Source organism: Pelodiscus sinensis, chromosome 19 (assembly GCF_049634645.1).
Source record: "Pelodiscus sinensis isolate JC-2024 chromosome 19, ASM4963464v1, whole genome shotgun sequence".
NCBI classification, from domain to species: Eukaryota; Metazoa; Chordata; order Testudines; family Trionychidae; genus Pelodiscus; species Pelodiscus sinensis.
Genome location: NC_134729.1, coordinates 22,474,805 through 22,501,560, shown reverse-complemented (window position 1 = coordinate 22,501,560; position 26,756 = coordinate 22,474,805). Strand labels below are relative to the sequence as shown.

Here is a 26,756-nt window from a genome sequence, read left to right as displayed (position 1 = left end):
TGAAAAACCAGAACATGTCTGGTGTCCCAAAGAAATTTCCTGGGACACCAGGAAATCATATGGAATAATGTGATTGTGTTGGTAAAACTGGTCACTTTAAGTAACTGCAACCTTGAAAACACTTATGCACGTGCTTTACTTTACTAATGTGACTACAGCCACTCCCCAACTTACAAACACACCGACTTACAACCAACCATCCGTACTTACAACCCATCTCCCATTAACCCCATTATAATATTTTCAAGTTGAGAACCATGTACGTCAAGTTTTTCGAACAGCACGTTTAAGGGTATTTCCGACTTACGATCAAATTGAGTTACAACCAGGTGTTCGCAACGTAACCTGTTTGTAAGTCGGGGACTGCCTGTAGTCCCATCTGTGGCTATCACTATGAACAGGGCTCGACAAACTGTGGCAAGAGCTACTCGCCAGCCCCGCACCGCGCATGCGCCTGACTGGCACTGCGCATGTGCGCAAAGCTGGTGAATGGGGTGCACGGAGCGACTGGCTAAAATCTGCTCGCCACGGGCAAGTAGAAACAGCAGTTTATCGAGTCCTGACTATGAAGTCAAAAGCTTCAGAGGGGTAGCGGAGTTAGTCTGTAAGTGGAAAAACTTAAAAAAACAATGAATAGTCTAGCAGCCCCTTAAAGTCTAACAGAACATGTAGATGGTATCATGAGCTTTTGTGGGGACAACCCACTTCCTAAGATGAAGTGGGTTGTATGAAGTCAGTGGGGCTGCTCACAATGCATGAGGTTAAGCCGGGAGGCAGGGCGCAATCGGCACTGGGAGCCTCTGATTGTGTGTGATGCTTTAGGGAGGAGGGGAAGCCCTGTACGTAATCCTGAGCGCTGTCCCAGTCATTTTGGAGCCACACCCGGACTCACTTGTGCTTCGCCGGGACCATGCGCGGGACAGGCAGCGCTCTGGGATCTGCATGTGCCCGGGTCAGTCCCATTCTCCACTGGCTGATTCGCTCCCCAACCCCTCCTGGTCAACCAGTTTTCCCCCACTTCTCCCAATCTTGCCTAGCCAGCCCCGCTGCCCCTGCCAGCCCTACTTCCTGCAGCCAATTCTCCTCTCCTCCTCCTGATCTCCCCCGATCAGCCCCACAACCCCGACGACACCTCAAATCCCCCGGCCAGCCCTGCTTCCCGCCTGCCAATTCCCCCACTCAATCTCCCCTGGCCAGCCCCGCTGCCCCCGACCCACTCTCCTCCTAGCCAGCCCTGCTTCCCACCGGCTGCTCCCTCCCCCATTCCGGCCAGCCCCACCCGCCTCCTGGCCAGTCCCCCGTCCCCATCTGAGATCAAGTGTGTCTGGTATTTTTTTTAGCTCATCTGGTAACCCTACCATGGATGCTCTTGCGCAAAAGCACATGGCAGTGTGAACACGCTCTTGCGCAAGAAGCCTGCAGTGTAGACATAGTCTAACTGTAAGAGCCATGTGCTCCCTCTGCATCCAATCAAAGTGCTGCTACGGCTCAATCGGCACAGCCCACAAATTGTAGGTACGCAAGCACACTGAGCAAAACTACACTATCCTGGTAGATTACAACCCACTGACAAGTGTAATCTGAGGAAGTGGGTCTGGCCCACGAAAGCTCATCATCTAATAAACCATCTTGTTAGTCTTTAAAGTGCTACATTGTCTTGCATTTTGCTTGACAAGTGTAGGTTGCCTGCCTATCACTGTTAAAGATGGTATCAAATCAGAGTCTTTGAACATGAGACCCTTCATTCTCAGAGCTCAGTCCCATAAACAAGTAGCCTCCATCCCTACCATCCTGAAAAGATTTATGGAATTGCTTAACCTCATGCATTGTGAGCAGCCCCACTGACTTCATACAACCCACTTCATCTTAGGAAGTGGGTTGTCCCCACAAAAGCTCATGATACCATCTACATGTTCTGTTAGACTTTAAGGGGCTGCTAGACTATTCTATGTGAATGAAGTTAAGTTCCAAGGCTTCCCTGTGTATTTGACTTGCAGAATTGGCCCAAACCAGTTTGGTGACTTTGAGATCCAAAGTCAAGTGGATCTAAAGTGGGGGAGGTCTAGGTTGGATATTAGGAAAAATTATTTCACTGTGACTAGGAGGATGGTGAAGCACTGGGATGGGTTACTTAGGGAAGGGGTGGAATCTCCATCCCTGGAGGTTTTTCAGTCTCCACTTGACAAAGCCCTGGCTGGATGATTTAGTTGGGGTTGTTCCTGCTTCGGGTAGGAGGCTGGACTTGATGACCTCCTGAGGTCTCTTCCAACCTAGGATTCTATGATTCTATGACCCATTAATGAGTGCCCAGGCAAGTTAAAATGTTCCCCAACAGATTTCTGTGTGTTAACTTTTTGGATATCTGATTTGTCCATTTGTCCATTAATTCTTTCCCACGGAGCAGTGGTTTCCAACCTTTTTACATCCAAGATCACTTTTTAAATGTCAGGGCAAGCCAAGATCTATCCCATCCCTTCCCCAAGACTCCACCCCATCCTTGGGGCCCTGCCCTCTCCATTCCCCTCCTCTCCATCATTTGCCGTCCCTGGCCCTTACTCACTCTCACTGGCTTGAGACAGGAGGTGCGGGCTCTGGGGTGGGAAGGAGTGATTTGGTTGTGGGAAGGCGTGAGAGGTGCAAGCTCTGGGAGGCAATTTGGATGCAAGAGGAGGAGGAGAAGGGGATGCTGGCTCAGGGAGGGAGCTCCAGGCTGGAGAGTGTTGGGGTCAGGTAGAGGGTTAGGGTGCTGAGCAAGCCACAGGCTTGTGGATGTGGGGGTGCAGGAGTTTGGGTTGGGGTGTATGAGGGGCTCAGGGCAGGGGGGTTGGGTGTATGATGAGCTAAATTACAGGCTAACTTGACTACCCTCTGAAGCTTTATCACTATTATATTCACTACTAAGCCACAGCATTAATATAATTTCCATTGTTAATAGCTATACTTTTTGATCTCTCTTATCACCACTATTTATCGCTACGATAGTTTTCACCATGGCAAGTCTGATGGCTATACTTTTCACTACTGCCAAGATTCCAAAGGTGTTATCACCATTAATTTTCTCATTCATCTGCAGAAATGAGTTGTCCCCACGAACACTCATGATACCAGCTACGTGTTTTGTTAATCTTTAAGGTGCTGCAAGACGGCCGTTTTTTATAATAGCGATACTGATACATTTCACCATCACATGTGTACTCAGAAACAAAATACAGGACTATGTAGCACTTTAAAGACTAACAAGATAGTTTATTAGATGATGAGCTTTTGTGGGCCAGACCCACTTCCTCAGATCAAATAATGGAAGAAAATATATATGGTTGTGACTATTTTCTTCCATTATTTGATCTGAGGAAGTGGGTCTGGCCCACGAAAGCTCATCACCTAATAAACCATCTTGTTAGTCTTTAAAGTGCTACATAGTCCTGTATTTTGTTTCAGCTACACCAGACTAACACGGCTACATTTCTATCACTATGTGTACTCAGGAGTGTGCGTAACACCCCACCGACCCAACCAGTCCTGTGGGTTTTTTGGGGGGGGGGGTCTGTGTGTGTGTGTGTGTCTGTCTCTCTATGTGTGTGTGTGTGTCTGTCTCTCACTTTTTTTTAAATTGTATCCTTTGGTATATATGGTTGTGACTATTTTCTTCCTCTATTTGATCTGAGGAAGTGGGTCTGGCCCACGAAAGCTCATCACCTAATAAACCATCTTGTTAGTCTTTAAAGTGCTACATAGTCCTGCACTTTGTCTCTCTATGGTACTCCTCCCCGCAGGGGGCCTTGTAGTAGCACATCACCTGCAGGGTGACTCTCTGGCCGCGGCTGAACTTTTCTATGGTGCAACCGGAAGGGACACTCTTTCCAAGCGTCACGCGGCCATCCCTATGGTGGCGGCTGAGCCCAAGGGCGGCTCTTGCTCCCCCGGGCCGGCAGGGGGCGGAGTGATTCCTGGCGCGGTGGGGGTGGGGCAAGGTGAAGGGGGCGGGGCGTCTCGCTGAGGGGCGGGCCGGCTTCCGGCGCCATGTAACGTCCGGAGAGCAGCGGGCGGGGGAGGCGGCGCCGCCGCGCGGGGAGTCGGTCCGTGTCCGTCCGTCTGTCTGTGGAGCCGGGCCGCGGTGGCGGGCTCGGGTCTGTCTGTCTGTCCTGGGTTCGGGTTCGGGCTCGGGTCCGTCTGTCTGTCCGCTCCCCTCAGGCTCGGGTCTGTCTGTCTGTCCTGGGTTCGGGCCCGTCTGTCTGTCCGCTCCCCTCAGGCTCGGGTCCGTCTGTCTGTCCGCTCCCCTCAGGCTCGGGTCCGTCTGTCTGTCCGCTCCCCTCAGGCTCGGGTCCGTCTGTCAGTCCCGGGCTCAGGTCTGTCTGTCCCCCCCCCCCCCCCCGGGGTCTGCTCTGTCCGTCCCTGGGTCCCCTCCCTCTCCCCCCCCCCCCCCCCGTGGGCTCGGGCTGCCCGAGTGTCGGTCGGTGCAGGGCTGATCCGCGCCCGGCCCCCGGGCTGGGAGAGGAGGCGGCATGTCTGTGGCGGGGCTGAAGAAGCAGTTCTACAAAGCGAGCCAGGTGAGCTCCCCCCCCCCACACACACACACACTCCGCGCGAGCACCCAGCTGAGGAGCCCTTGGCTTGTGGGGCAAAGGTTGGCCACGCGTGAGTCTCAGCGATCTCGGCGCTCAGACTCTTTCTGATCCCAGAGCGGGGCGGCTATTGCCATGGCTCCGTGCTCAGGGGTTGGCAGGCCCGCAGTGGCTCCTCAGCAGCCGCCTTTATCATTGCCCCTCTGTCTCCCCCGTTGGACATTTGCACTCATGCTGATGGCGGGGAAACAGTGCTCTGTCATTAGGGTGATCCTCTATCCCAAAGGGAAAACAGAGCACCTCCCAAGTTGCCCACCTGAACTCTCACCCCACAAGGCTGTTGCTGGAACTTTGTCTCCCACCCTCCCCATCCACATCTCTGCTATCCCCTCTACCCCTTCCCCCCCCCACACACACATTCCTCCTCCCCCCACCTCACTTTTTTTTTGTCCTGTTTGCTCCTGGCCACTGATCAAGTTAGCAAGAGTAAATGTGACAAGTGCACCTTTTTTTTTTTTAACGCACAATCCAGGACAGGGCTTAAAAAACGGAACTGTACCAGCCAAATTGGGATATATGATTGCCCTAACTTTAATTCCCGACCTCTCTATTCAGATTTTTCTGCAGTTGTCTCCGTGTATGCGTGTCCATAAAGTGCTGATCCCTGCTTGAAGTAGATCCTTCCTTCCTTCCGCGTTGACTCCGTCTGCAAATGATTTGACATGGCATTGTTTTACCTCCATTTATATTTAAGGCTGGTGAGAATGGGTTGATGTGGAAAGAAAGATGGCTCAAAATTGCAGCTGTGGTGGAGGCGTTTGTTACAGCAAAGGGAGATATTTCTAAATTAAAAGCTTCAGATTGGCTGTGTCACTGCCAACTGACTATAAAGGGTATCATTTTCTGGGAAAATATCTAGGCTAATGCCTTAAGTCTGCCGGTGCTGAATGTCTCTACTTTTCACACGACAGATCTAGCCTTTCTGGTGCATACTGAGTTACTTTTTGAGTAATGAGGTCTATTTTGCATTTCGGTGAAAATGATGCAGGCTCACTGTAGTGTTCTCTTTGTAAACAAAGATGTGCACAGGGAAGCAGCAGGTAAACAGATGGCTGCTTATTATTCTTGTATCAATTTCTTCTTCCCCCTTCAATTCTTACTTGACTTATATCCACTGCTCCTTGTAACTTCCATCTGTCTTGTCTCTTTGCTAGGAATTCATTTGTTCTGGAAGTACAGAGAAGGGAAAAAATGGGGGGGAAAAATCACCATGGGATCCAGAAGTCTGACTCAGAAATTAAATGGCTTTTGTTTTAAAAAAAGATGAGCTCCATCAAATTAGTGACTTGCTGCAAATTCAGTTGTCATTAAATCATCACAGAGATCTGTGTGTGGAAGGAAATAAGGACATAGTTGCATTTGCCACGCAACTGTAAGAGGAATGCTGTAGTGTTTCATTGTTTTCAAGGGGGGAGGAATGGTGGATGAAACTTGTTCATTGCCACATTCTACAGTATTGGTGTCCTTGAGTTCCTCCCCATCAGCAAAAAGAGACAAGAAATACAACACTAAGAAGACAGAGTATGTGTCTAGTTCTTTTCTTGACATATATAAGATGACACACATAGATCCTCTTTAAATTGCAGATTAAATCCACAAATAAAGCAATAAGATAGCAAAGGTATCTATTTCTTAGGTTACTCTGTGCTCTTTAGGTTTTTATACCATCCCCATTACTATCTGTTCTGAATTCAGGAAGATAATGAGGAAGTTAGGTCTTGTTACATGAAGTGTCCTCTTAATTCCTACCATATATACACTTCTAAAACTCAGATGTGTCACGTATTGCTTAGTGGAAATGCTAGCTCAGAAAAAGCAGTCTTCCACTTGGGCCAGTAAGCAGAGAGGTGTGTGTGTTCTAGGGTGATGGCCTACTAGGGCTTCTGTATATTTCCTTGCTGTAAGTGCACTTTTCAAAGGTGTATTACAAGTAGCCGGTGATAATTTTCAATTGTCTTGAACTGTTTTGTAATGGACAGTTAATTGTGAATGAACTGTAGTAGCTTTCTGGTCAGCAAGCACAACTTAAGGTTATTGGAGCAGAAAACTCTAAAAGGCATAATTACAAAATGTGTCGTAATTCTCTGCATGCTGAATTACAATTTTTAAAAAAAGTCACAAATCTGAAAAGATGGGAGGGAAAAACACATTGGAGAGGGAAGACTGTGAAAGGTACCAAGTGGGAAATTCTGGCCTAGAAGGTGCAGTTGTAGCTAGGAATAGCAAGCCCCTTGTTATACCTGGGGTTGAGTAAAGAGCAGCAGCAAGCTGCAAGATAACCTCAGGAAGCTCCCTCTTCCTTGATAGTAGTTGGTATCATGAAGCAGAAGAGATTTTGTGGCATGTGAATGTGATGAAATCTGAGAGAGAGCGAGCGAGAGAGAGCAAATGGAAGCCTTGACATTACAGGAGGAAAATCTGTCCAGTGTACACATTTTTAATGACCTATTACCGAAATAGTTATTAAACTCCCTAGATGGGACAAGTAAAAGCTGTGATCCTGAGTTCAAAGTGTGTGTGTTCATGCTTTCATCAGAAAGGGACCCTACCCAGAAATCAGTGATAGGAGTCAAATTCTCTAAATAAATTTAAGGGAAGCTTGGGATTAATTCCCTGCTTCTCATGAAATTCACACACTGGTCTCTCCCTTGTTCTCCTAGCTTCTGCTAACAATCCCTTGTCAGAGAGGACTTATCCTTGTGGTTATTAATGCTTCTGAAGTGATAAGCTTGTCACTGGAATGTACCAGATATCAACAAAACTTTCTATGCAAAGAGCACTCTGAAATACCCCTAAGCAGTATGTATTCTCCCCCATTTAAAAAGGACAGTTTTTTGTTTCTTTACCATTAGACTTGTTATATTTTCCAGGCACAAAGGGTAAACCGTTCCAGCAAAGTGCCGCTTAATCCAAGTGTGTTTAAGTGCTTTGCCTCCTTTCTTGGTTACCTCTATGAAAAAGCACTTTGCTTAAATGGAAAAACATGGGAATAGATTGAAGTCTTCAATCCTCCTAGCTACATCAAACACACACCTGGGTTGTTTGCATTATTCTAGTCCAAGGGGAACACTTACCCCTAGTTGGAAGATTTCACTGTCACGATTTTAAGCAGACCAAGTTGACGTGAAAGTTCATCTGAGTCAAAGATTAAATACATTGCTCTTGCATATGTGGTGATAGTTTTCTTCAGGTGGGACGTAGCTAAAATGAATAGAATTTGTACTTCTCTTTGGTTATTTTTTGTTATACTTTCAGTTAATTGTGTTTTTTTTTTTTTTAAATAAAAAGCACTGAGCCAAGGTTCTCTGCACTTGTGCAAATGTTAAATGCTGCACAAAATTGAAGCAAGCAATAGCCACAATGAAGAAATTTGTTGGCGGCCTGTTAGTTGAGAAGTCCCTCCTCTTCTCGTTTTATTTGAATATTTAGGTCACTTCTGAGGTCACTTTAAAAAACAGGAGATAAGGAGTATGCACAATTGCATCTTGAGTCATTTCTCATATCTTCCTGCTGCTGCCAAGATTTGCAAACTGACCTAATCTGTTGAAACTGAATTTAATTTGAGGCTTGCTGCCAATGTTTATGGCATGATTGCAGAAATGAATTTCATGTTTCACAGTGGGGTGGAGGAAGACAATCTGTCCTGCTGCACCTCTCTTTCCGAGGTTGGACATATCTAAGTGCTCCCAAGTGTTTGAGTGGCTTTGACAATGGCTCAAATTATGGATCCTTTCAGGGGATGGGGACCGATTCTGTGTCTCTCTCCCACTCACAATGTCCTACCCACTTCTGCTGTGCTCCTGGGGGAAGGGATGAAAATAGAAGACGTCACAGGCTGATTAGTTATTTTTTGGCCGTGACGGAGGAATTGGATCTTCCACATGTGTGGATTTGGCAGTGGTTTTCCTGAAGTGCTGTATTTAATTCCATTTCTGCTATTAAACAGGGCAAGGCGTATGAAGAATTTCGGCCTGTAAAAGAATCTAATAATCCTCCCCTCAAAAATACTGCATTGTTGTGCCAGTGAGTGTAGGATCCTCTCCCTCCCAGCCAGGATGGTCTGCCAAGTCCTCTTCCTCCAGCTGAACTGGGTTGTGCTGGTGGCTTTGAGGAGGACTTAATCTTGTTCCATTGTGTTCTTTAGAGATGCCTTTGGCTTCTATTTCAGTGGTTTGCCCTCTTCTTGGGTGAGGCCGCCATGCTCCCACACAGCAGAAAGTAATGGAGCTTGTAACCCCCCCCCCCCCCCAAAAAAAAAAAAAGCCTAAAACCTACAATCCTGTACTGGCAAATTGTTACAGGTGGTGAATAGTTATCCTGTGTGCATCCAGAACAAGCCTTGCTGCTTCATAGTTAAATGTCCCATTTGTTTAAAAGATGCAGCTTTTTCCATAGAAGGAGACTAGAAATCTGGAAGATATTTCTTTGGTTTTGAGTTTCAGCATACAGATTTGGGAGACGATCAGGAAAAACTCTTGTAGCGTCCTTCACTGTTGTCAGTCATAGGTCTGATCCAATTCCTAAGGTCTTTCCATGCCAGCATCCTGACTCTGACAGTGGCTAGGTATCGGATGTTTCACAAGAAGGTGTGAGTCCTGCAGTGAGCAGGTGGAAGATAATTTGCCTCCCATATAGGTCTTATCCTGCTCTCTAACAGCTAGATATTGCCTTAAACTATGAAACACACAGTATATATCCATATAATTAAATATCTAATTCTTATTCAATCTTAAGTTTAAATCACCCTTGCCTAGTCTTTCCTCCAAAGATGTACTGGTATAATTGTCAGATAGGGGTGTGATTTCTTTAATTGGTATAGTTTTACCAGTACAGGCCCTAGAATGAAGGCAGTTATGTTGGTAAAAAAGTGGCTAATGGCTAGGAATGTGAATGGTTAACTGGTTACCTGATAAGCATCACCCTTACCAAGAGATGCTTACTGGTCAGTAGTTAAATGGCAGCCCCATGGGGATGGGATCCCACTTAATTGGTTAACTGGGGTTTTACATCCCTACTAAGGGCTAGAGCACTAGATTGGGACTTGGAAGATAATTTTATTCCCAGCTCTGTTGCTGTCCTGCTGGGTGACCATGGATGAGTCATTTCACTTCCCTCTACCCCAGTTTCCCCACATATAAAATGGTGATAAGCATGGCTCGACAATTAATGTAATCTACTCGCCCATGGCAAGTAGATTACAAGCCTGCACAGCACACCGAACCACGTGGCTGGCGAGCCCTAGTGATAAGGATACTATGATCATGTTTTATAAGTTACTTTGAGATCTATTGTATAAGTAAGTCAGTGATGAGCAGCCGAGGCTAGTGAGTGGGCTGCATGAGTGGCCCTAGTTCAGTGGTCCCTGGGGCTGCTGGGCGTCCGGGGGCAGGGCTGCTCACGTGCTGGGCGTCCGGGGGTGGGGCCACTCATGGGCCATGTGGCCGGGGGTGGGGCCACGCATGTGCTGCGCGCCCAGGACGGGCACCGGCATGTGCTGTGACCCCAGGCAGGGGCCGCCAGTGTGCCCGGGGCCAGCACAGGCATGTGCCACGACTCTGGGGTAGGGGCAGGGGCTGCTCATGCACCCGGGGCCAGTACCGGCATGTGCCACGACTCTGGGGCAGGGGCAGGGGCTGCCCATGCACCCGGGGCCAGCACCGGCATGTGCCATGCACCTGGGGGCGGGGCTGGCCCAGATTGTTCCGCGGGCGCACATAAATGTTGGGGGACCGCTGCCCTAGTTCATCTCAATGGGCCACAAGATTGTTGTAACCAAGATGGTCTTCCAGGATAGGGTAGTTTTGCTAATGCTGCTTAGAACCTAGAATTTGTGGATGGTGCCAATTAAACCATAGCAACGCTTTGGGTGCAGAGGGCACGCCCAGCTCTCATAGTTAATGTTGTGTGCAATCTGCATGCACCTCATTTCATGTGCCCTTGTTTTACATTCATGTCACATTAGTAATACTGGTAGGAAAAAAATGATGCGGAAGGAAACCAGTGTAATCTGGCAACCCTGCACATGGGGAATGGTTAACAACATGTCTTGCACGTCACAAATAGAACCCCAATGGGCCACGTGCGGGTTGCTCATCACTGGTATATGGGGGGAAGGGAGGTAGGAATGATCTTATTGCAGTGGGACAATAACCCCCTTCTTGCATGATAAGTTAGGGATGTTAGAAATAGTTTATTTTAATAATCATGCAACTGCAACAATTCTTAGCGGTTATATGGTTATTAAAGTGCTCCCTCCCTTGGGGGGGTGGGGCCAGCAGCCAGCGTGGGATGGCAGCGGGAACTGGCCCATAAGGGGAGCTGGTTTAAAAATTGGAAGACCATGCGCTCTGCCAGGCAATCTGCATGCTGTTGCCTCTAATACAGCAGCCCCTGTTTATGGGGGTCCCCGAGCTCCCCACAGAGCAGTCTCTGTTGGCTTCACTGCGGATAGAGGCTGCTCTGTGGGATGCTGGAGCAGCCTCTGTCCATGGGGAGCTTGGGGACCCTGAGGGGACAGAGGTGGCAGAGGAGAGCCAGTTTCAAAACTGGCTCTGCTCCCTGTGCATCCCAACTCCTGCCTGCCATCCTGCGCTGGTGCCTCTGTATCTGGAGCTGAGCCAGCTTGCCAGTCCTAGGTTTAAATGTAGAGCGGGGGTGGGTGGGTGGGTGGGTGTGTAGTGTGACTAACCAGCACAGTTACCTGGTGAGCAGTCGCTTATCAGTTAAATGACTAGCCACTAATCTCTACTAGCTGTATTGGTATACTCACCTTTGTACAGATATAACTGAATTTTGGGGTGGCTGTTGGTATTGTTAATGCAGCACAACTTCTGAGTGTGGACAAGGCCTGAACTTGGAGGGCTCACTTATTTTATTAAAATTTCCTTTCGTGATCATGGCTGTGGTGGTGATGGCAGACTCACTTCGGTTAGGGGTAACTCCTCATCCCTGCCGTTCAGGGTAACAGTACTAGATCTTGCTAGCCATAGCTGTTTGCTTCTTTCTTGATTTTCAGTCATGGTGTGGGGGACACTCTGGTTTAAACATGCAGTGTGCTGACTAAAGCTGTAACCGTGAACATGCTCAATCCTGCCAGAGATGATATAATGGGGACTTCCTCTAGCTCATCCCTACTGCATTGAGGCCTTCTGTGGTCCCATCTACACAACAAGATGTTTGTTAGCTGATGTTGCTTTTGTATTGGACTCACCCAAACAAAAGTGTATTTCCTACCTGGTCCAAGTGCTTCTGGTTTCTCAGAGGCTGGAGAGAGATTAGCCCTAATCTCAAATGTCTCTGTAAAACAGGTCCAGCATACTTTGGCCTTGATCAAGCTGACCATACAAACCTCGCAGAACCTGTCCTCCTTTTATAAATTGGCGCCGATGATTTTTCTAGTGCAACTTGGCCTTGCTTCCCTGTCCTCTAGCCTCGTGTTTCTGAACCATTTTGATACTAGGGACTGGTTTGTTGCCTTCCTAAACAGTTGGAGATCTCCAGGACCAGCACTGGTCCAGTTGTTGAGAACCACTGTTGAAGCCCATCCCCTCCATGTGAGCTTCTGATCTTCAGACACGACAAAAGGCTGTGTCCTTGCTGCAGCAGCCAACAGTTGAATCAACAGGTGAACTGTGTAGTGAGAGAGTATCACTGCTTGATGGCAGATGTCCATAATTCCCCTTCCCTACCCCTCGTACAGGTGCTCTTTCACCAGGCCGATAGCTGTTCTTGTGATCTCTTCCTTTGATAGCAAGAGCTTTTCCTGTAGCGCAGTTCAAGAGCCAGAATAATTCTCTGTAACCTGATGATAGTTGTTGTGGCTAGAAGGGTCAAGAGATCTCGAGGATCAACTTGCATGTGGGCAGCCTCTCCAGTGGCTAATGAGTCCCAAGAATTTTCTTCAAATTGATTTTTGCAACAGCAGCTCAGCAATGTGGTGTGCCCTGAAATGTCTGAGAGTTGTGGTCTGGTCCCAGATCATGTGGTTCAAGGACAATTTTGTGGCTAGGGAAGAGAAGAAATTTCTTCCATTCTTCATCTGTGTGTTCTTCCACCCAGGGTGGGCAGAGATTACTTAGATCTATATACGCAAGACATGTTTTTCCTCTTGTGCCTTTACATATGCATCGTCATGCTTTTTTTTTTTTTTTCTCCGTTGCCGCTTGATAAGAAGCATTGAAAAAAATCTGCCTCACATGTCAAGTCAGTTCCTTGCATTGTCCTTTAGAACTCATGTCTGAGTATTTGTCTTTCTGCTCACTTCCTTCATTTGGCATGCTCCGGTCAGGTGGTGAGTTCCTCTACAGTGTCTGCGGATGAAACCTGCATCATTTCAAAACTAGTGTATGACCCTCTGGTAGAAGGCTGTTAGCTGTGCAGTGTGCAGGTTAACCCTCACATTAAACAATAAAAACACATTCAACCTCAGGCCCTGTCTCTGTTATCTTCTGGCCTCTTTATGTCACTCTGGCATTGGACAGAAGTAGGGGGTCTCCCAGGCCACGTAGAAATGACTTAGGACTTTCTGTTGACCTTGCCCCAGCATGCTTAGAGCAAGCCATGATGACCCAATGTAAGTGGGAGCATCCCAGAGGGTGCTAGCCGGGGGTCCAAAGACAGGTGCTTTCTAGCCCTGTGAAGATGATTGACAAAATGCCTGTTGATTTGAATATGACCAAGACTTCACCCCAGAAGCTCAAAGCTGGCTTAAAGCCACCAAGTAACTGAGAATCTGATCCTTTGAGTTCTAACGTGACCAGGGCTGGGCGGGGGGAATAGGGACAACTAAACTGGTGCCTTGAGCTTGGAAGGTGAAGGGCAAAACATCTGTGGAAATTAAAGGAAATGGGAGGGGTAGGACTCCAGTAAACATGATGTGTCTGGGCCCCAAATGTCTCTTGACAGGCTGAGCTTATGTCATAACTTTGAGATGCTCTGGTGTATTGAAGGATCTGTACAGCACAGGGCAAAGGATCAGTACTGTGCCTTGGGAAGCTTGTGCCTTAGCCTCTTTTCTGTGATTGAGCGCAGGGAGTGAAAAGAGACTTCGGTTTCTGTGGCACTCTCCGTATCTAGCCTCTCCGCTGAGACCACCAACGAGGCGATTGTCAGGGTTGCTTAATGGGGACATCACTTTGCCTCAGCCCCTTTTTTAGTTCATCAGGACTTTGTAAGAGATCTGGGCCCCTTTGGCAATTATTTTGGGGTTCATAAAGTGGTGCTTTTTTCCCCAGCCAGGCAATGCTAAATCTAAAACTGGGGTGCCTGTTCTGGTGTTTTGTGTTACCGTAGCATGTACAGACCCTCGCCCCCAATGAGACTGGAAAACATTAAACTATCATTGCTTTAAAAATTCAGTTTTCTGTTGAAGGCCCAGTTGCCCTTCATGCAAACAGTAACAATGAGGGGAACAGGAAATTGGTGGCTTGTCTAGTTAATGTTTCAGTGGGAAATTGCCGACTGAGGCTAAGCAGGCTAATTTACACCACAAGTGCAAAATGACATGGAAATCACTTTCATTAAGCTAGGTGCTGACGAGGAATGGATAATAGTGTTGTGGTATGGAAACTTGTCCCCTAGGATTTGCAGCGTGGAGTAGGCATGTAAGTGACTAGTCAACTACCCAATAAGCATAACCCTGCTGCTGCTCTGCAGTTTCCCCCCTTATCGACTAATCAAATAGTTGATGAAATTTCCATCAACTGCTCGATTAGCTGATTAAATGCAATTTAACACCCGTAGGCTGTGTCTAGACTGGCAAGTTTTTCCGTAAAAGCAGCTGCTTTTGCGGAAAAACTTGACAGCTGTCTACACTGGCTGCTTGAATTTCCGCAAGAACACTGACTTCCTACTGTCTGAAATCAGTGCTTCTTGTGGAAATACTATGCTGCTCCCATTCGGGCAAAAGTCCTTTTGTGCAAAGCTTTTGCGCAAAAGGGCTAGTGTAGACAGTTCAGATTTGTTTTGCGCAAAAAAGCCCCGATCGTGAAAATGGTGATCGGGGCTTTTTTGCGGAAAAGCGCGTCTAGATTGGCATGGACGCTTTTCCGCAAAAAGTGCTTTTGTGGAAAAGCATCTGTGCCAATCTAGACGCTCTTTCCCGTAAATGTTTTTAACGGAAAACTTTACTGTTAAAAGCACTTGTGGAAAATCATGCCAGTCTAGAGTAGCCCTAGTGTAGGGTGAGTAGTCTCAGCAGAGATTAAGTTTAAAAAAAGTCAGAGTATTTTAGGGTTGTTAAATTTCAATTAATTAACTAATTTAATTGTTGATGGGATTTCTAGTGACTGTTCAATTAGTTGATAAGCACTTCTGCATTCTGCATTTGAAATGTACAAGAGCCCCAGCTCCCTCTTTGTGATAGAGTCAACGCTGGGTGGGTGGGGAGCAACTAGTCAACTAGTGTGTTGACTATCCGATTAGTCAACTAGCTGATTAGCAATTAATTAGGCGCTTACATCCCTAGAGTATTCTAGTTGCAAGCAAAACTAAACCACCCTGAAACAAATGTATATAAAATGTGTGGTGTGGTGTGTGGTTTTTTGTTTTTGTTTTTTTTATTATAGCAACCTGGTCAGTTGTGATACTAGCCTGGTAGACAGAGTTACAGTCCAGTAAGGAATGACTAAAAGACAGATTCAATGGTTATTTTCAAACTGTTCATTTCCAGTATCAGATTGACTCCAGATAATTGGTTTTGTGCAAAAATCAATACATAGTCTATGGTAGAAACATGAAAATACTTTGCGAATCAGGATAGAATCTGCAACTAAAAGGAGGAAGATGACATTAAATGGCAAAGTTGGCAAGCCACTGAATGAGGGTGTATGCTTTCTCTTGTGTGCTTATTTCTGATAAAGCGTTCCATTATGTCCGACCTCACATGGAAAAGACGTTCTCTATAATCATCGCAGAAGAAGGGTTTTTAGAAACAACACCCTGTTCGAACTTCGCTGCCCTTTTAACCATTTGTGGACGTTTCTGTCCTGTTAGTTTCCAGTTTTGAAACCATCAGTTCAAATACTTCAGTTTTACTTCTAAGCAGTTCTTGGGAGAAGCCACTTCAGGACAACCCAGGGTATGAGCTGACATCACTAGAGCTGTGTAAGTTTTACGTGGTTTGATGACCAAGACTGAAAACAGAATAAGGGCCCAAATTTGTGGTGCACTGAACACAGCAACTCTCACGAGAGTCAGGAGCGCTCAGCATCAAGTAACATTGGGCCTTGGTTGCCACATGCATAGGTGTGGAGAGCTTGACCTGGTGAAGATAAACATTGTGTTATGCTGGCAGCAATGAGCATGACTCATGTGGCACATGTTGTATTAATATTAACCCAGCCAGGAATCCCCTGCAGTCCTCCAGGTCTGGCTTTCAGCACAATTGTGCTCCTGAGGGACAGAGCCTGGGGAGTTAAGAACAGGACAGCGTGGTGTCCTATGTACAGCATGGCAGTTGTGTATTACACCGTGTGGAATTCAGTGTGGTGCTGAGGAAGCGGGACTCTCTTGTTCAACTAATCAGTTGTACTTCGGTCCTGCATCCTCCTAGTTTGAAGCAGGGAGGCACCTGTGAGGTGCTAGTTGCTACCGCTGGGGATCATGGTTTAAATGATTCATGCATTTGCAGTTCTGTGTCTGTGGAGGTGGAAAGCAGAGAAGCATTCCCTTTTACACCCATTTCTCCTACAGTGAACTTGGCTGGCAGTGAATTTCTCATTCTGTCCTATTTGGTAATACTTAGAACTTACAGAAACATTTGCCATTGCAACCACCTAAACAAAAAAAAAAAAATGTGGCTCACCGTACATCTAATTATTGCTCATGCAGTTGGCCCTCTCCTGTCTCGCATCCTTTGATACTGTTAAAATGGCAACAGTTTCTGTTTTCATCATAAATTTGCCTGAACAGCACCACCTCCGGGAGCTGTGATGTCAGCCTCTCTGCAAACTCAGGCTGCTGCTGCTGCATTGCTTGCAATCCCTTCACGTTGTAAAGGTTTCCTTGGCAGCCGTAAAGGCTGGTAGGTTTCTTTTGAATGAAAGTTGAGGGGTGGGTGAGATTCTGTGGCCTGCACTGTGCAGGGAGTCAGACTAGATGATCATAATGGTCCCTTCTGACCTTAAAGTCTATGAGTCTGAGATTCTCGAGCACAAAGATGGCAGTTGACTGAGAAGTACTAGCTCCGTACCCACTAAGGATGTTAAAATGTGATTATCTGGCTAATCGTATAGTTGATACAAATTGTTGATTTGTTGCTGATTGAGGCAGCAAGTGGGGGGAAAAGTGACTACTCAAGTCTCTATTGGACTATCCGATCAGCATTGCTTATCGGATAGTCAACTAGTCCCTAACATCTCTAGTACCCACAGCCCAATTCCTCACCCTCATCTGTGAGCGAGGAAAGAATTAGCCCCATTTTACAGATGAGTGGGGCCCTATCAAATTCATGGTTCATATTTTGGTAAATGTCATGGTCATAGGATTTAACAAATCTTAAATTTGGTGGTTTCAGGTATTTAAATCAGAAATTTCATGTTGTAACCATGGGGGTTCTGACCCGAAGGGAAGGGTCACAAGGCTGTTGTAGTGAGGTGGCAGTACTGTTATCCTTAGTTCTGCCAATAGCCACCCACCTCTGAAGGCAGTGCAGAAGTAAGGGTGGCAATATCGCAACCCCCGACCGTAGCCAGATTTCACGGTTTGTGATGTGTTTTTTGTGGCTGTGAATTTGGCAGGGGCTTGTAAATGTGGGAATCCAGGACCCAGGAAGGATACACAGTTCATTGAAAACCAAGTACAGGACTTAGGAGTTCTGGCTACTGGTCCTATTGGCTTTTCACTGACTGGGCCACACCGCTCTTCCCTATTTGTATCTATTTCAGCATGTTAGTGTTGAGAACTGTCCTTGTTTCATACAAAGTCAATAGGTCATGGGTGAGTGTCAGTGAACTTATCAAAAGTGTCAGAAACAGGAAGGTAGGGGAGATAACTTCCTTAATGCAGAGAAAGGAAATGCTTCCTCCCAACACACTTCCTCCCACAGGGAGGCAGAAAAATGAGGATGAGCCCAGGCAGGTTAGGTTTTAAAAACTGATTCATTTCTATAGCACATCCTTGTTTCTCTCTCTTATTCTGCCTGCATTAATGCCGTTTGTGGGCTTGCTGCCCCGTCCTGCCTATTCAGAAGTGCTCTCAACCTCATCACAGAAGGTATTCTGCCATGCTGCAGTGGTTGGAGCCAAACAGATAATCCCCTCTGAGGAGCTGTTGTAACACTTGTATAGGTTCAAGGCATGCTTGTGGGTTTCAGCAGATTTCTATTTCTTGATGTCCTTCCTGGGCACTCTTTTGAGAGTGGAGGCAGCGCCCAATGCACATTAGACCAAAGGAAATGCCATCAATCCCACGCTGGGAACCTAGTAGCAGTGGTGTAGGGCTTTGAGTTCTGTCTCTTAGCCGTATTACAAATATGCTTTGTGTAGGGTGTGCTCCTGAACAGATGCCCCCTCCAGCTTTTCCAGTAATCTCCACTTTTGTTGAGGTTCTGCAGTAGGGGCCCATGAGGTGCCATGCACAGATGACAATAAAGCATGGAGCAAGAGCATGTCCGCTGATATGTGGAGTTTCCAAGGCAGGTGTATCTGTGCTTCCACTGGGATTGGCTGTGGTACAAGACAGGAGAGGGTGCCCCTCCAGCGTGAGCATATGCTGCAGCCCAGCTTGGTGAAGGGTGTTGCTGCCTCTCAGACTTGTGCTGGTTCCTTACCTGTCTCAGATCTGCTTCCCGATTTATGGCTTGATAAGGGTTCACAGCATTTGCCAAGGTTGCTTGTGCAGAAGTTGAGCGGTGCTTTGGGGCACTGCTGAGTTGTTTTACAAGAAGCCTTCCTTCGCTGTAGCTCTGACTGGTCTGTTCGGCTATCTGCTGTAAATTATTAACACAGGCAAGTCCTGGAGTCTGAGCCTAACCTGAGGAATGAGTCCGCCTTTACCCTCTGGATGTGGGTAATTTCGTATATTATCCCCCATGGCCTCTATCTGCCAAATCACATTTCTCACTGCACATGCAGAAATCCTGTCTCAGGATCATGGGTCAGGCTGCTCCAGCTGGGAAGGGGTGGCTCAAATCTGTGCTCAATTCTGATGCAGAGAAGGAAGTAGGCTCCTAGAAATTTCCTGTAAGGTCCTTTCAGCTTCTCTCTCGACAAGCTTGTGTGTAACGTGACTGACTTCTTCAGGTTTCGACCCTGTCGTGGCCTCTCTCTGTGGTTAGCAAAGCATCCTTTTTCCATGTTTGATTTCCTCCTCCCATCCTGTTAAACTGCAACCCCATCACTTTTTCGGAACTGGATGGCTGTTGACAGGAAATAGACGCGTTCAGTAGGCAGGGACTGAGCGGTGGTGGGTCCCTAAGCTAGAAAGAGGACAAACAAGTTGTTCCTGGATCCAGTCCAGTAATGGTGTGTGTTTATCTCGGTATTGTGTTAGCCGATCATTGTGTCTCAGGTTGCAGAAATGAGAACCACCCTGGCAGAGCAAGTAAAGGTGCACGCACCTTCTATACCTCTGAGGCTGATCTGGATGGGTTTGGAGCTCCCCAGCCAGGTGTAGCAAGGTCCATGTTGATTCAGTCTGTTATGAGACGTTTGGACTACAGTGACTCAGCCCTGTTGTAGTAATTACATTCAGAATCATGTCACTGTCTCTTCCAAAGAAGACCTTTTTATTGTGTGATTTGTTTCATTAGCTTTGGTGCTGATACTTTATTAATAAAGTTTGTCCCCTGCAGTCGCAGTGAACTTCAGAATCCTCTTATTGCATATTAATTGCCAGATAACAACCCCTCATAGCATGCTCAGTATTAGTGACACTGTTCTGAAAGGTGATTTTAAACTGGAACCCCCGGTGTAGTTTTATTGTTCAGTGGCGACAAGGTGACGTTGGCTTCATCAGCAAGCTTAAAGGTGCTTTTTCCAGCTATGAAAACTTTTAAAAATTCACACTAGGGTCTGAAAGTCAAGCGGGCTTCTTACTAGCTCAGGCATCGTCCCCAGCAATGAAAATGTGTTAAACGTTCAATTGATTAAGACAGAATAGAGTCCCTCTCCTCCTCCAAAAGACAGGGCAAGACTAACACGGCTGCATCTCTATCCCTCTCCTCCAAAGTTCTGATGACACTAGAACTAGCATTTAAAACCAAAATGCCTACAGCCACATCTTTTTTTTTTTTTTTTTTTTGGTCTGTGCTCTCTGGGTGTATCTCTTAGTCATATTTGCACACAGTGACAAAAGTAACGTGATTTTTTTTTATAAAGTATTGCACACGTGTTCTTAGGGGGTTTATAAGAGATTGGTCTGGCCCAAAGCCAGAGAACCAAATTAAGGATGTCAAAATGTGGCTAATTGTATAGTCGATTCAGTTTGTATCGACTATACAGTTAGTTAAGTGCTGCTGTGCAGAGCCTCAGTGGAGGTAGCTCCAGGAGCTGGCTCCAGAGCTGCTGGGCTCTTATTACATTTAAAATGCAGAGGCGCAGTGATCAGAGTGAGCTGGGATTGATAAAGGCAGTGGGAGCAAGCGGCACCCCAGAGATGGTGCTGGGGGAACCAGCTTCTGACTCCTCTCCCCCGCCCCGCCCCCTCTTATAGCCGGTTTTCCCAGCACCGGTTCCTGCTCCTTCCACCCCAGCACTGGCTCCTGCTCCTCCCTCTCCCCTTGCTGCCCCTCTCTCCTGTTTGTGCCTGCAGGACATAGTTATATTTAAGCACTAGTTATCTGTTGGACTCAGGATTTTAAATGTACCTGTGGTTGTAGCAGCAAAGTGATTGAACTGCATTAAAATCTAGATAGAGTTTGCTTAAGAATAAAAACGATCTACTGGGAAACTGCAGCATTGGTCGGCGTTTAAACCATTATGAAATAGGGATGTCAACGTACACGATTAAGCGATAAGCCGGGGCTTATCGGTTAATCTTGTTGACTATGTGCATTTCCCCCCCCCCTCACTCCCCCACATCAGAGGCAGCAAGGAGGGGGGAGCTGTAGCTGGTGCCCGTCCGGAGCTGGCTTTACACAGGCTCCCCAAAAGCACTGGATCTGCCTGCCCGCTCCACTCCCTTGCCGCTGCCTCTGATAGAGGGACAGCGACATGGAGGATGAGGGGGGCAAGCTGGAGCTGATAGGCTTTCAAACAGGGTCTCCGCGTTTGCTGGCTCCGTGGACCCACCCCACCCCCCTGTTGCTGCCTCCTACAGAGGGTATGTCTACACTACAGCACTAATTCGAACTAACTTAATTTGAACTAAGCTAATTCGAACTAGTGCATCTGGACCTAAAAACTAGTTCGAATTAGCATTTTGCTAATTCAAACTAGCATGTCCACATTGAGTGGACCCTGAACCGAGGTTAAGGATGGCCAGAAGCAGTGCCGGCAGGGCATCAGAGGAGGACTTAGAGCGTGGAGCTGCTGTCTCAGGCTAGCCGAGGGCTGTGCTTAAAGGGACCCGGCCCCCACCCTGGACAGACAGTTCTCAGGGGTTCCCCGCTTGCAAAGCAGTCCTGGTTTGGAGTGCCCTGAGTGCCCACACTCGGCACATCACAGCACTCGGCCATCAGCCCGGCTGCACTTGCCGCAGGCTGCCATCCGGGGGGGGTCAGTCGGGGGGCTGCAGGAGAGCTTCCGCCCCGAGGAGCCCGCAGAGCCACCCCAGTCCTCCCCACTGGGGGCTTGTACCCCATTCCTCCCTTACCCCCTTCCACTTACCCCTCCTTAGCCCCCCTTCCTGATGTACAAAATAAAGGACACGTGTGTTCAAAAATAGAAACTCTCTTTATTGAACAAAACTCGGGGAGATTGGGAAAAGGAGGTGGGAGAGGGGAAGAGAGAGGGTGGGAGAGGGGAGGGCAACTAAAATGATCAGGGGTTTGGAACAGGTCCCATATGAAGAGAGGCTAAAGAGACTGGGACTTCTCAGCTTAGAAAAGTGGAGACTGAGGGGGGATATGATAGAGGTCTATAAAAGCATGAGTGGTGTGGAGAGGGTGCATAAAGAAAAGTTCTTCATTAGTTCCCATAATAGAAGTACTAGAGGACACCAAATGAAATGAATGGGTAGCAGGCTTCAACTAATAAAAGAAAGTTCTTCTTCACAAAGCAAATAGTCAACCTGTGGAACTCCTTGCTGCAGGAACTGTGAAGGCTAGAACTAGAACAGAGTTTAAAGAGAATTTAGATAAATTCATGGAGGCTGGGTCCATGGAGTGGTATTAGCCAGGAGGTAGAAATGGTGTCCCTGGCCTCTGTTTGTGGAAGGCTGGAGAGGGATGGCACGAGACAAATGGCTTGGTCATTGTTTCGGTCCATCCCCTCCAGGGTTCCCTTGTGTTGGCTGCTGTTGACAGACAGGCTACTGGGCTAGATGGACCTTTGGGCTGACCCAGTACGGCCATTCTAAGCTCAGGGCTCAGGGTCGGGGGTCTCAGTGGACCACCTTGATTTTCATGCAAACCTGCTCCTGGGTGGCCAGGCTGGCAGCTATCCTGCCCTAGATGGCCACTTTCCTGTGCCTAGTGCGGAGGTCGTGGATGAGGTCCACGATGTCTGCACTAGACCAGGCGGGCGCCCACCTCTTGCGGAGCCGGGCAGGCTCCTGGGAGCCGCCAGCCTGGTCCCGGGAAGAGGGGGAGGGCTGGGTGGCAGTGGGTGGCTGTCTCGAGCCGTGCCAGGTGCAGGGTCTGCTGGCTGGGTGCTGGCAGGCTTGCACCTGGCACGGGCACCATAGCCAGCCCGTGCCCCTTTAAGGGCTCCAGGGCCAGGAGGGGGACAGAAGAGTTTCCCTGGTGGTGCCCAGAGTGGCTACCAGGGAAAGCTGGGGAGGGCTAGCCTCCCACTAGTTCGAATTAAGTGGCTACACAGCCCTTAATTCAAACTAGTTAATTCGAACTAGGCGTTAGTCCTCGTAGAATGAGTTTTACCTAGTTCGAATTAAGTTCAAACTAGCGGTTCGCGTGTGTAGCCCTATCAAAGTTAATTCGAACTAACGGCTGTTAGTGAAGGCTAGAGCATGACCAAGCCATTTGTCTCGTGCCATCCTGTTGTGAAGGCTAGAGCTGCAGCATGTTGGACTATTTCTGGAAGAACAGAAGCTAGCGAAGGAAGAGATCTTGTTTGTTCTTTTTTCTTTTTGCTCTTCCCACTGTTGGTTTGGTATTTTTCTGTTGATGTCCAGAACTGAATGCAGTTATTTCATTAGAGCTATGCAGAGAGGATCTTGACGCCTCTGTATGTGCGGCTCAAACCTGAGCTGGCTATATAGCGATGATGGGCCCAGCAGGGTTCTGTGTCTAGCCTGGGAGACATTTTGTTTACCGTTGCCAGATTGGACTGGTTTTCTTCCCTGTAGGTTTTTTCTATCCATATTACTGAAGTGACACGCAAGTAAAGCAAAGGCACGTGAAGTGAGGTGTGTTGATTGCACACAGCATTGACTGTGCATCCAATCGAAGCACTGCTGTGGTTCAGTCAGCACCACCCACAAACTCTAGGTATGCAAGCGCAGATAGAAAACAACCCTATCCTGGGATGTAGAATAATCAAATAGAAATGTAGCCGTGTTAGTCTGGTGTAGCTGAAACAAAATACAGGACTATGTAGCACTTTAAAGACTAACAAGATGGTTTATTAGATGATGAGCTTTTGTGGGCCAGACCCACTTCCTCAGATCAAATAGTGGAAGAAAATAGTCACACTGTTTGATCTGAGGAAGTGGGTCTGGCCCACGAAAGCTCATCATCTAATAAACCATCTTGTTAGTCTTTAAAGTGCTACATAGTCCTGTATTTTGTTTTAGCTATCCTGGGAGACAGTCTTGGTTACAACAATCTTACAGCCCAGTAGGATGGAGAGGCGCTCCTTATGCAACCCACTCTTAGCCGAGGTTGCCCATCGCTGCTGCATAGTGTTCATAAATCCATGCTTAATCTCCTGCCTATTTATCAGCTCTAAATATGTGTTTCTTGGCATTCCTGCTTTCCGGGTTTTCTCCCATAACACTGGTTGAAGTCACATGCTCTAGAACAGTGTTTCTCAGCCGGTGGTACAAGTACTCTTAGGAGTACTTGAGAAGTCCGGGTGGGGGGGTGGTGGTGGTGGTAAGTCAACACAACTGAAATTTGGAGAAAACTGAATGTTTGTTTTAAGTTTTACAGTGCTTTATTACTTTTGTATCTTTTTATACCCAAAAATTTCATCGCCCGCCTGGCTACGATTAAGTTGTTTCAACAAATGTGTTGCAATGGCAGAAAAGAAATTTGTGTCTGAAAAGTGTAGGTACTGAGGGTACTTTTTTTTTTAAAGGGGGTATTTTATAAAAAAAAAAGTTGAAACACTGCTCTAGAAGTACTTATTTCTTCTGTATTAGTAAAATTATGCTCTGCGCATAGTAGGCATGTAATAGTGTAGTTAATTAACCGATAAGCAAAAGCTTATAGGTTAATGCTATAGACTGCAGCCTGGCTCAGTTCTGGCTCATGCTGGGTCCAGGAGCTCAGCCCCCTCTCTTCCAGACAGGGGCTGCTGCCTCTGTATCAGACTCAGCAGTGCAAGGGGACAGGCAGCCGGTCTGCAAGGGGAGCTATTTTTTTTTTAAACTGGCTCCGCTTATGGATTAGCTCCCGCCTGGCACCCTGTGCTGTTGACTCTAATAAAGAGAGAGCAGCACGAAGAGGCAGGGGGCTCCTCAGGAGAGAGGCCGGAGCACACTGGCTGCCGGCCCCACTCGCGGGGACTATAGAATACTCGAGTAACCGATAAGAATTCATGAGGTTAATCGGCTATTCAAATAACTGATATTTAACATCCCTAGCACATATCTTGTACTTCAGTATTACACGTCACAGTAACTGTAAGGCATTCCAAATGCTGCTTATGCTGCAAAAATTAGTGGACCTCTGGATACCACCATAGGACTCAGTCTTTTATTAAAATCTCAGAATTGGAGTGATTCTTTGAGGTCCTTTGGTGAAATACACCATTGCAGTACAGAGTCCTGCCCAAATGTTAGGGGTTGGCTTTTACCATAAGTTTAATGGGCACAAGTAATTTAAGTTCTAGTGGGTTGGGCGAATAGGGGAGGCTTATTACTTCTCTCTTATGTACCTGTCTTCATCAATAGCTTTTGTATATATTAAATAAGAAGCGTGAGGCATGGGCTGTCGTGCATGTTATGGAGCACATGGGAGATGACTAATAGGAAAACATGTTTATGGTGCAAATGCTTGTTGCTAACATTTCAAGAAAAATCGTGGGTAGACTTGAAGTGAACATGGATGTGGAAATTATTTTTTCCTCCATTGTGAGTCAGCTTTTAAAGCATAGTTGCACTGTGCTGCAATAGGAGAAAAGTGTATTTATTCCTAACGAGACTTCAGCAAGACAAGGCTAAATTGTCTGGTTTTTTCCCTTTCCTAAAAAGAGAGGGGACTGCTTTTGTCTTGTTGAAAGGGTAACTTGGAAAACATTGATACATTGACAAGCATGAAACATTCTTGTAAAAAAGCTTCTGGAGCATAGAGCGGTAGTCAGTGAGCAGGAAAAGGATTGTGTGTGTCTCGGGAGAGGCAGGGATATATCTTCTGTTATCAGTGGATTTTATAACTAAGTGGTGGTTTATTTTTGTAATACAATATTGTATCCATAATTAATCAGTTGAGGCAGTTTTTGCTGATTACCACATCTCTACAAAAGCAAGGCCTTCAGTGGTTATCTCCCAATGGGATACCAGTTACATAAGAGCGGGTCAAAACCCAGTTTTCGTAGTTTGCTATTCTGAGTTGTATCTCAATTCCTTACTAATGACAAGCAGCAAACCCCTCCAGGTGCTGCTACTGCTCAGTACAACTGCAAGTGAAGCCCCACACCTGGCTAGATTGCATGAATGCTCCAAGAGCCATTCACAAATCTGAGCGGAGGCACCAGCCAAATCCCACCACCCAGCCTTGTGCCACTGGACCATACCATCTTGCACTGCTCAAGCTGTGCAAGTTTATTAATTGGTTCACCACTTCATCAGTGGAAAATGTCCATCTAGCAGCCTTTGTAACCCGAGCAAGTTTACTAAACGCTTCAGTCAAAGTCACTGGTAAGAATAAGCACTACAATACGTTTATTTATTATAAGAGAGAGATTAAGTGGTTATAAGTATTAGGCAAAAGAAAATAAAAGATAACCATGCAGTCTAAATTCTTAACTTATAGATGGTCACAGTGTTTGTATGCAGGCTTTCCCTTTTAGCCTCAGGACTAGTCTGTTCAATTCCAATATTCGTGTGGCCTTCAATATAGGTGGGGGAGAAGAGAGAGGTGAGACATGAGTCCACTGTGTTCTGGTTTTTTTTACCCTTAGTACCATTATGTGCTTGAACGTAAATGCAGGCATGACTGGTGCACATTGCTGAGTTCCCAGGCAAAGATAAGCAATTCCCCAGTGAGACTTTGTGCAAGCAAGTCATTGAATTGTAACTCCCTTGCAGGACAATGGCTGTTGATAGTTGTTTCAACCCCAGGTTGTACCCCAGGGATCCTGTCACTGTAAGTCTTTCAGAGGTGAGTCACTGAAGGAAGGCACTGGTACCTCCTTTGTTACTTGGGGATCTAATGTCTGGGCGATATCCCAACACACAGCATATTTTAGTGACCAATATACAACACAATCTCATAGTGTCATGCACACGACTGATGTACGTATTTATGGCTTTCAGCAGCTCATAACCTTGTCCATGGTACCTTACATGTCATGCTGTATACAAAATATCACCGTTCTATCCAAGTGATGGCTCTGGGGGTTGCAAGGTGCTCCCTCGAGATGCAATGACTCACTTACCTTTTTCAAACGTTTCTGTCTTCAGCTGTGTGCCCAACCTGATGTTTTAGTGGCTTTAGGACAGGGGAATGCCTTTTGATTCTTGCTTTGTTTCCAGGGACTGCACTAGGTTGGCAGGTGGCAACTAACCTTTCACAAGACTGTTTGTGCCAAGACAAGGCCCTGGAAGTACACAGAGAACAAGTCTGATATTGAAAACACCCTTGCAGTTATCACTACATATTTACCTAGGACACTGCCCCTCACAAGCTTG

The 26,756-nt window shown here is 46.9% G+C and overlaps 1 protein-coding gene across 7 annotated transcripts in view; it reads left to right on the top strand.

Annotated features, from left to right (window-relative positions):
• Positions 1-3,991: 3,991 nt before the first annotated feature.
• The window catches only part of SH3GL1 (SH3 domain containing GRB2 like 1, endophilin A2), a 51,355-nt gene continuing 28,590 nt past the window's right edge, over positions 3,992-26,756 (top strand). For 3 of the 7 annotated variants that reach the window (XM_075903035.1, XM_075903034.1, XM_075903029.1), the window contains exons 1-2: positions 3,992-4,152; positions 4,250-4,547. In XM_075903035.1, the coding sequence (XP_075759150.1) occupies positions 4,503-4,547 (45 nt within the window). In that variant the 5' untranslated portion in view covers positions 3,992-4,152; positions 4,250-4,502. Of the gene's footprint in view, positions 4,223-4,249; positions 4,548-26,756 lie in introns of all 7 variants that reach the window. The other 4 variants (XM_075903032.1, XM_075903031.1, XM_075903030.1 and 1 more) reach the window with 4 other exon arrangements.